Genomic DNA, 9,788 nt, shown 5'->3' with positions numbered 1-9,788 from the left:
ACTCCAGCCATGAAAGAAAGGACTCCACACACACAAGCAGTTCTCCACATTATGTGCTTTAATGTGGCCAGTTATGATCAGAGCTATTTTTTCCCAGCCAACACCTCTGAATTCTGCGTCTACTAGGCCTGTTTCCTACACAAGCCCTCCGTCCTCTGCTTGGAAGGCTATAATCCAAGACGGGTTGAGACTTCAGTAGTGATAAATAAATATTGGTCCCAGGGGCAGTGCCTGGTAGGTGGTATCACGAGACCATTCCTGGGCTCAGCCGAGGGTCGGGCTAGAAGGGTCACTGCAGCTTCATGCCACTCCGGCGCCGAGAGTCCTTCCGGGCAATGGGGCTGAAGTTCACGATCTCCTTGTAGATGTGCTCTGAGTAAGGCAGGGGTGGTGGTGGGTGCTGAGGGCAAGCGCCTGCCTCCCTCCCCCAGCAGACATGGTGCAGAGCGGGAAGTCCACTCAGCACAGGGAGAAAGAAGCACACGCAGGAGACTGTTTGCTCAGAGAGAAAGAGGCCACAGTCTCCAGGAGAAACGCCAGGGCCGCTGAGGCCAGGCAGGGAAACGAAGCCAGCAGAGGAGACAGAGGCTGCAGGCTGCGGGGAGAAGGTGCTGAGGCGCCCAGCCCTTACGCTTCCATTCGTCCACTGTGAGTTTCTCGCGTTCTAAGGAATCCTCGAGCGGCTGCTGGGCCTCTGTCTCCTCCTCAGGGTCCCGGAAGGGCTCAAAGAAGGGGTGGGCGAGGGCCTGCGAGGCCGTCAGGCGCTTGTCCACGTCCAGCTCCAGCATCTTCTCCAGCAGGTCTGTGGCTGCCATCACAGAGCATGAGCCTCCCGCCCCAGGCCTGGGAGAACCCAGCCCACCCGCGGGGACACAGACTGCAGGCCCCTGAGACTCACCCTGGGGGCTGGCACGCGGGAAGAGCTGAGAGAAATCCTTTTTGGGGCTTTGTGGCAGGGACTGGATGTAGGATTTGGCCTGGAAGACAGAACAGCAGAGTAATCCCCAGTTGTCAGCTCCTTGGGACTCAGGCCATAGGATCTAAAGCAGGGACCCCAGAAAAGCTGCTGAGCAGGGCTGAGGGCTCAGGTCTGAATCCAAAGTGAGATAAAGGCAAGAGCCCTTGCCAGGGCAGAGGGGTGGTGGGGGTGAGCCCACCTCCCTGACCCTGGTCAGCCAAGGGCACAGCCCCGGCCAGCCTGGGCCCATCTGCCACTCACCGCCTTGTCATTGAGCTTCTGCACAAACTCTGCACCCGGCACCCCGGTCACTTTCAGAATCTGGGTCAGCTGGTCCAGGTCTTGGCAGCAGGTTAAGGCTCGGCCTCACTCACTGGGGCGGGAGGTGGTCTGGAGCCGCCCTTCCCGCTGCCCCTCCATCAGGCCCGCCCAGCAGGGTGGACCATCCAGGCTCCAGACACTCACCTCCTCCTGTTTTCAGGAGTGGAGGTTCATCCTTCAGGATGCAGGTGAGACTTGCCACCTGCCAGGCTGGGTTAAGGGTCCCTCCCCACAAATGCTCCTGCAGGTGCCACCTTCCCAGCTTCATCCCACTCCGTCACCTCCGTGCATTTCTTTGTCTACTCCCCCCACAGCCTTGCATTCTGAGTTTGGCAGGGAGACCCCGTCTCGTCTCCCCAGTCCCAGTATGGCACACGGAGGTGCTCAACTGGTGCGTGTGGTGCCAAAACATCAAGTATTTTTCTGCAGGATGGTGGAATCACAGGTGACTGGTTTTCATCATTTTGCTTCTCTGCACTTTAAAATTACTCCACTGAGAAGCATGTATCACTTTCACATTAAGAAAAAGAGAGAGATTTAAGTAATAAAGTGTCTGTTGAAGGAATGAATCCCTGGATGAAGACTGGCTTTTCCAGCAAAGGATACAGTCTTTCCCCTTGAACAGCGTCTTCCCTGTCAGCATCTCTGCCATGATACAGCCCACAGACCAGATGTCCACTGCAGAGGGAGGGGGAGGAGGTGTCACCTGGACCGGCTGGCCAGGACCCGACAGTTGGTCAACCCAGAGTCTCCAAGACAGGCTTGAGGCAGCCATCAGAGAAGACCCTCAGTCCCTTCCCTGGGGCAGCCAACCACTGACCAGTCTGATTGTAATGCATCCAGCTGAGAATCACCTCAGGGGCCCGGTACCAGCGGGTCACCACGTAACCCGTCATCTCCACATCCGTATGCCGTGCCAACCCAAAATCCAAGATCTACAACTCAGGGCACAAAGGGAAAAGAGCTCGCTGAGGAGAGGGGGCTCCTGGAGCAGCGTCTGGGGGCTCCGGTGGAAGAGGGGCCCACCCTGAGCTCAGGCTGACCCCGCCGCAGCCCAATCACCTTCAGCTCACAGTCCTCATTCACAGCGAGGTTGCCCGGCTTCAGGTCCTAGAGGAGAGGAGAGATGGAGCGCTGGACGCAGGCAGAGATGAGGTGGCCCCACTCGGCCGCCACCCAGCACGCGGCCCTGGCCCTTTCTCTGGGTGCCGGGCTTCTGTGCAGAGTGAGGGTTGGACCAGGTGTCCTCTAGGGTCCATCCAGCTCTAACATGCTCCTGACTCTTGGAGCCTGAAACACCCAGCTCAGCTTCACTGGTGACAGTTTCCCAAAAAGTTCCCCAAAACACAGCAATTCTTCTGAGCAGGCCTTCTTGGGCCAAGGCTGGGTCTGAAAACTCCCTATCCCTGGCTCCCCTTGTGCCATCTCCCCCCAACTTCAAGAAGATCCCAGGGGTGGGCAGGGCCTTTGAGGATGTAGCAGAGAAAGCACTCACCCTGTGGACGACCCCAGCTGAGTGGATGTACTGTGTTGGGGAGAGAGAGGGAGAAGCCTGAGTCCAGAGTTTGGCTTTCATACCAGGTGCTTCGGGCTGGCTCAGAGACCACCTCTGCCCTGTCATGGCGTGTTCTCCCAAACCTTCAAGGCCTGGCCTCCCCCAGACCCCAGGTCTCAACACCCAGTCCCTCTCCTCTGCCCTCTGGCAGGCTCCCACCCACCTTAAGACCCTTGAGCATCTGGTACACCAGGTACTGGATCTTGTCCTCACTGAACTCCATCCCCATGATCTTCTGCAGGTCCGTCTGCATGAAGGGCATCACCAGGTAGCTGCAAGGCATGAGGGCTTCCTGAACAGTCCCCAGCCCCACCCAGCCCCAGGTCCCAGCTCAGAGGAGGGGCACAGGGCTGGGGCAGAACAGAGGCCTTAGAGATGACCTTCGTGTGCAAGAAGAGCCAGCCCCACAACAGCCAGCCAAATCCCCAGGCAGTGGGCCTCCCGGCTCCTGGCTCCCAGCCTGGCCCTGGCAGCCGCCCTGTTGGCAGAGCTCAGGGTGTTTCAGCTGGAGCTGTGCTCAGGAAAACCAAATGCATCAGTGTTCCCGCTCTTCAAAGGTGTCCTCTCCTTGCCCTCCTCCACGCCCCACAGAAAGCCACTGCTGTGAGTTAGAAACATCTGCCAGGATTTCCTTCTGCTTCTGTACAAATATTTTCTCCCCACCTCAGAGGGTCATGAGCTGTCATGAAAATCCTCAAACATCCAAAAATGTCTCCCTTCCAAGAAGGAAACAATAAAACAGTTTCTAGGAGGGTGAAGAAGGAAGAAAGAGAGTTGAACCATCACCCTCACTTAATGGGATTGCGAAACAGGTCAAAGTCAGCAAAATCTAACTGCTACTCAAGGCAGTAACAGCAAAGTCCAGACAAAAAAGGATAAAGATCTAGAAAGGAATTAAAAAAAATAAAAGAATGTGGAGGCCATCTCCATGAGCCTGTGACTTCCAGTCTTCTTCCACCTGACTGCACCCCCTCCCACGCACTGGGACCCCCTGCTCCAGGCACAGGCTCCTTCCCACCTTCATGTTTCACCTCTACGTGGAAACTGATTCTTTTCAGCTGACAAGCTCACTGACGTCTTAAGGTGCTACAGCCACCCTCCCTTAACCTTATTTCTTCGAGTACCCCACTCCTCCTCGCTCTCCCTCCTGATCAAACTTCTAGATAGAGTGGTCCTCACCTGTCCACCCCACTGCCTTAATGCGCAGTTCCCTGACAACAGGGTGTCTGTTCCTGCCCCACCAGCCCAGCGCACACACCCACGACTCCCTTTCTTTCTACTGGAACTTGTGCAAAGCTTGACATCCCCTCAGGATTCTCTGAGAATCCTACCTCGGGTCAGGCGGCCTCAGCTCTCTGCCTGCACATTCTCGTGTACCTTCTCTTTCATGTTGGTATCTTGACCCACAGCATCGCATCATGCCCTACACTAGCCTGTCCCTGGGCTTCGGCTCTCATCCGCCAGTGATTATTCTGGCCCAAATCCACATCCCTGGCTCAGACCTTCCTAAACTCTGGGTTTATTTGCTGATTAAACACTTGAATGTTCATAGGCTTTGCAAAAATGAAGTGTCCAAAGTGGAGTTCATTATCTTTCTCCTAAGATCGGTTCTTCCTTCACCTTGTTTTGCGAGTAGGAACCTGGCATCCCCTGGCTGTCCTTGCCACTGCATCCCAAGGGATACAACACTCTGACAGTGCTGCCTCTCGATGGGTCTCAAGTCAGCTCTTGGGACCCCATCACTTTGACTGCATTTAGACCAAGGTCTAGTTCTCCAAGAGCTGTGTCCCTGCTCCTTTCTTGCTGCTGCCAGAGTGCATCCCCCAAATCCGATCTGATCACCTCACCTTGCTGCTCAAAACTTCTATAGCCTTGAGGCTGCCTGTGGAATCAAGTCTGGACTCAGCCTAACTAAATCAGCCACTGCTTCACTGTACTTCTCAGGATGGCCCAGCCTCTTTCACACATGCATCATGGCTTGGTCCATGCAGTTCCTTCTCCTTGGGACACCTTCAGCCCTTCTACCTCAGGCAAACATTGACTCATCCTTCAGGGCTGAGTTCAGAGTTACCTCCTCTGTGAAGCCCGCTGAGGCAGCTGGCAGTTCCCGGCTCTACCCAGACTTAGAGCACTGACCACCACGGTCAGTATTCACCACTGTCTGTCCTGGAGGAGCTGGTCCACTTTAAATTCCCAATGCTAAGTCCAGCAGCTGGCATTGTAGGGGAAAAAATCCATTCAAACTCACTGCATTAAACTGAAAACAAAAGCATCCTAATAAAGAGAACTGCGGCTACAGTTGAAATAAGACTGGAAAAAAAAAAATCCACCCTCTCAAAGTTTCCTAAATTTTAGCAGGTACTGCGCTAGCAAAGCCGTGCATTTAGCAACTAAATTTTCATGTTCTGTGTAATTCTGAGAAACATCCCCATTGGCCAGGGCAGCCAAGGCTTTGTGATCCTCCCTTCATTCTAGGAAGAGTCCTAGGTCCAGACCCACACCTGCACCAGGACATGGCGAGGGAGGCTGATGCAAATCCTGTGGGGACCGGCACCAATGTCTCTGCGGTGTTAAGGGTGGGTAAAGCAAAGCAGATGAGCAGACAGCTCTGTGTCAGCTAGGCTCCGTAAAAAGCCCTTGCCACCTTTTCAGGCCAGCTGTTCTGTCCACCCTGGGCTGGATCTCTCCCCAGCCCAAAGGCATATAGCCTCCTGGGACAGGAAGCCCCCCTTTGCCAGAAGAGATAACTTGGACACTCCCTTACTTGCCCCCCTCATTGGCAAGTAAGGTCTGCAAATATCCTGGAACCCAGCACAGCCCGACTTACAAGTCATGGAAGTTGCGCAGGGAGGAGGCTGGGGTGAAGACATCCAGAAGCCCGATGACCTAAAGAGAAGATGGCCAGTGAGGGCCAGGCAGCTGCTGCACCCCTCTACATCTGTCCTCTGCAGCCCCAGGCCTGCACAGGACCACCTGCCCTTTCCTAGAACAGCACCTCCAGCAGGAGGCAGGTTCCCAGCCTTCTGGGAAGAAGCAGTAAAAGGGACAGAGGTGGGAGAGGGATTCCTCCACCTGGGCAGGAATTTGCAGTGCGCTGCGATGGAGAGTCAGGCTGGGATAAGGAATGGTGGACATGTCTGTGCTCACTGACCCCAAGTCTGGTGCTCAGGACAAGCAGCACAAACCCAGTCTCCGCTCAGACAGGGAACCTCGAGTGGGGAAGGGAATCTAGGAGGGGATAGAGATCTTCCAGCCAGCAGGCTCCCTGTCCTTGACCTTGGGTCTCACCACATCCAACCCTGCCTGCCAAAGGGCTGATTCAGAGCTGGGGCCAGACTTTCCAGCTGGAGGCCATGGGGAGGAGCTGACCGAGGAGGAATGGGACTTAAAATATGCACAGTGTTTTGAACTCATTGTTTTAAATGCTTGGGTTTCCCTGGGGTGGCTTAGCAGTATAGAATCCTCCACCTGGATTCTATACTGGAGGTCAGGAGGATCCCCTGGAGGAGGAAAGGGCAACCTACTCCAGTATTCTTGCCTGGAGAATTCCATGGACAGAGGAGTCTGGCGGGCCACAGTCCATGGGGTCGCAGAGTCGGACACAACTGAAGCAACTTAGCACATTTTTTAAAATGCTTATCTGCCAATACAGGTATCCTGCAGCAAAGCCTAGGGGCCAGGCTCAGCACTGGGTCACTAGTTTCCTGGCTGTTTCAATCAGACAGGATAGTCTTGAAGTCAGGCTCCGGGGCCTGGAGCCAGGCTGTCTAGGGTCAGATCCCAGCTCTGCCACTGACTAACCATATAATCTGTCTGTCTACGGCCATACCACCCTGAACGTGCCTGATCTCGTCTGATAACCTGTGAGTCTTTCTGTGCCTCAGTTTCCCTATCTGTATAAGGGGGTAATGGTACTTATATGATACTGTGAGGATTAAACATTCCGGTTTCTGCAAAGTTCTTAGAACTGTGCCTGGCACATAAGTGCTCACAGGTTTCTATTACCCTTGTTGTAGTTATGTGGAAACAACATTAAGGAGGATACTGGGCACCGGGTCTCAGATCTAGAACAACTACAGCGTTCTTCGGTGCCCATTTCCTCATAACAGTGAGACACCAAGTTCATTCTGCTCCACTGCCAAAAATTCCTTTGCACCTTACCTGGGAAGTAGGCAGGGTGGGTCCTGGCACATAGTTTTAATAATCAGGTGAGGAACAAGGATCCAGAGGAGCAGGGAGGAGGTTCCCTTTCTGCTGGTGCTGTTGGGTTATCACCTTGGGGTATCTTCCGTGCGTGCGTATGGACGTGTGCACACACAAGGAGGGGCTGGTCAGGACCCTCTCTGGGGCTGCCCTCCCGTCCCTGCCTCCCCGAAGCAGCCCCCAGGCCCAGCCTACGTTCTCATGCTGCATGTGTTTCAGCAGCAGCAGCTCCCGATAAGCCCGCTTGGCAAAGATCTCGGACTGGAAGGGCCGGCTCAGCTTCTTGATGGCCACCTTCTCCCCTGACCGCTTGTCAATGGCTGAGCTGTAGGGTCAAAGGTAGGTCAGCAGGGAGCACGCCCCCCTGCCCCGCCCCAACTCGGAGGCAGGCAGGGCTCCAGACCCTGGGTGGCATCTCCCAAGCCATCTGGGGAGCCACGGCCATCCTCATCCCAATCCCTCTGGGCCAGTAGTCTAAGCCAGGAGGAGCTGATTGATGCCCACCACCTGGAATGTGAGTGAGCCGCTGAAAGCACAGTGGGACTGGGAGAGTGAGGAGGGAGCAAGCAGGATCTGAGAGAGGTGCCCTACACCAAGGTCAAACACAACTTAATGTCAACAGGATCCCGAACAACTTGGCAAGTCACTTCTTGTTTGCGTCTCCGTGTACCCATGTGTAATAAATAACAATCAATTGGGATTCCGCCACATAAACTCTGGGGTCCCTTGTAAGTCCTGGAGAAACAGATTCAGTCCTAATTCAACCCACCGAGACCCCCAGCAAGCAGGTGAGAAAAGCGAGCTGGCGCCTGGGCGGCCCCACGGCCAGCCTCCACAGCCCGAGGCTCCTACTCCACTTCAAGATCCAGTTGCTGCCTCCTCCAGTCCCAGGGTTCAGCCTGGGAAGAGCACCCGCCAAAGTCTTCCCAACCCGCAGGACTCTGGGCCTTGGGGTCCTCGATCAAAGGTGGTGGGTGCACAGCTCGGCGCGCCCAGCAGTTGAGGGGCCACCGGATGCGGATCCGGGAAGCGGGGGGCATTGGCCGGGCTCTGGCTCTTGCGGAGGCCCCGCCCGCGTCCCGGTGCCTGGGCGCCCACCAGCGGCCTAGCCCGATGCCCCAGGCGCCCCCCCGACGCCCCAGTGGTCGCGCAGGCTTGGGGTAGGGGGAGGGTCTCACCACACTGAGCCGTAGGCCCCGCTGCCTATGTGCGTCAGGGACACGTAGGTCTTGGGCAGCTCCCAGGCGGTCTTGTTGACGTCCTGCTTGTAGAAGCCCTTTTTCCGGGTGAAGCTCATCCCGGGCACTCGGTGTTGGCGGCCCCAGCGCGGTGGCTGCCCTCGCGGCTCGCCGGGCTCCCAGCACCTGGCCCCCGCCCGCGGTGCCCGCGGTGCCCGCCCAGGCCTCCCGCTCCTCCCCTGCGCGAGGGCGGGTCCCCGTCCAGGCCACGCGTCCCACCTGCCGCCGCGCCCAGGTGCGCTGCGCGGCCACGCCCGGGCCTGCCCGGCCGCGGCTCCCGGGAGCCCGGGTTTCCGCCGGGGTCCGAGTTCGGAACCCCGGCCATAGGCCCGCGCGAAGCGGCAGGGGCGCGGTGGTGCAGGGGGTGGGTGGGGGGCGCCTCCCGCCTGCTGCTGCGGTCGGCCTGGGGGCCCATTTCCCCAGGGGCCCCCAGGGAGGACAGAAGGCAGGAAGACAGCCTCCCAGCTGCTGCCAGCAGAGGATTCTGTAGGAAGATCTCGGAGATTTTTAAGACAATTTTGGAGGAAAAAAACCCCCACAAAAGCCCATAACTTGTTGAGTATGGGAAGTTTCAAACATAAAAAAGTAGACAGTGCTTCTCACATTTGAATGTGCACACGAATCCCCGGGGTATTTTCATTGAATACAGATTGTTCAGGAGATCCGGGGTGGAGCTAAGATTCTGCATTTCTCACCAGCTCCTAGGCCCAGGGATCTCTGAATCACATGTTGATAAGCAGATTCTAATGACCCTGCATAACCCCAATTGCGAACCCCACAGCTTCAATAAGTACATCGACTCTTAGTCGATTTTGTTTCCTCTACATACTTCCTCCCCCATTGTTTTGAAGCAAAACCAGGCATCCTATCATTTCATCTGAAAATATTATTTTTGTATCTCTAAAAGATAAGGATTGTTTTAAAAACACAACTACAGTATCTTTTTTCCACCTAGAATTAATATCAGTAATTCTGTAATATGAACCATGCAGTCTAGATTCACATTTCTGGTTTTGAATGTTTTTGCTGGCTTCCTATTGCCAGCAATGTGAAGGCAATGACAAGCCTTCGGCCACCTGTGTCTGGGTGGTTTGTGCATCCTGAAGAAGATTCTGGGCTCAAATTAAATCACGGAGACCTCCCACGAACAGGGTCAGTGGCAGAGAATGGCTGCAGGAGGTCCAGATGCCTGACCTGGCTTGTCTGACCCCTTGCTGGCCTGGGAATTGGGTTGTGGAAGGGCTGGAGATGCTGTGCTTCAAAGCCAGGGAGCTCCCCCGAGGGAGTCTTCAGAACCCGAACCCTGTGCCCCAGCCCCACACAGGGCATCAGACCCTGGGGGGCGTGGGGGAGGGAGGTGCTGGGATCCCACAGAAATGCCCAACAGGCATGGCAGGTGGGGGATCTGTCTTACGTGTGTCTGTCACACAGTAGGCTGTGAAAAACTGTATGGAGAATGAGTTGGAGAGTCAGCCCATCAGAAGCGAAAAAAATACTTATCTGATGAACACTG

The 9,788-nt window shown here is 55.7% G+C and overlaps 1 protein-coding gene across 1 annotated transcript; it reads right to left on the bottom strand.

Moving 5' to 3' along the window:
* Nucleotides 1-40: 40 nt before the first annotated feature.
* Nucleotides 41-8,419, bottom strand: MAPK13 (mitogen-activated protein kinase 13). Its single transcript, XM_010848656.1, has 12 exons — nt 8,216-8,419; nt 7,233-7,362; nt 5,662-5,720; nt 2,998-3,106; nt 2,775-2,804; nt 2,342-2,389; nt 2,100-2,214; nt 1,886-1,957; nt 1,220-1,299; nt 899-977; nt 632-808; nt 41-372 (listed from the first exon to the last, which is right to left on the bottom strand). Exons 1-12 carry the CDS (start codon nt 8,332-8,334, stop codon nt 290-292), a joined length of 1,101 nt encoding a protein of 366 aa, XP_010846958.1. The 5' UTR covers nt 8,335-8,419; the 3' UTR covers nt 41-289.
* Between the last annotated feature and the right edge of the window lie 1,369 nt (nt 8,420-9,788).

This window comes from Bison bison, unplaced genomic scaffold (assembly GCF_000754665.1).
Source record: "Bison bison bison isolate TAMUID 2011002044 unplaced genomic scaffold, Bison_UMD1.0 scf7180017864270, whole genome shotgun sequence".
Classification (NCBI taxonomy): Eukaryota; Metazoa; Chordata; class Mammalia; order Artiodactyla; family Bovidae; genus Bison; species Bison bison.
Note: the sequence above shows the minus strand (reverse complement) of the source record. Positions and strands in the feature narration are given on the sequence as shown.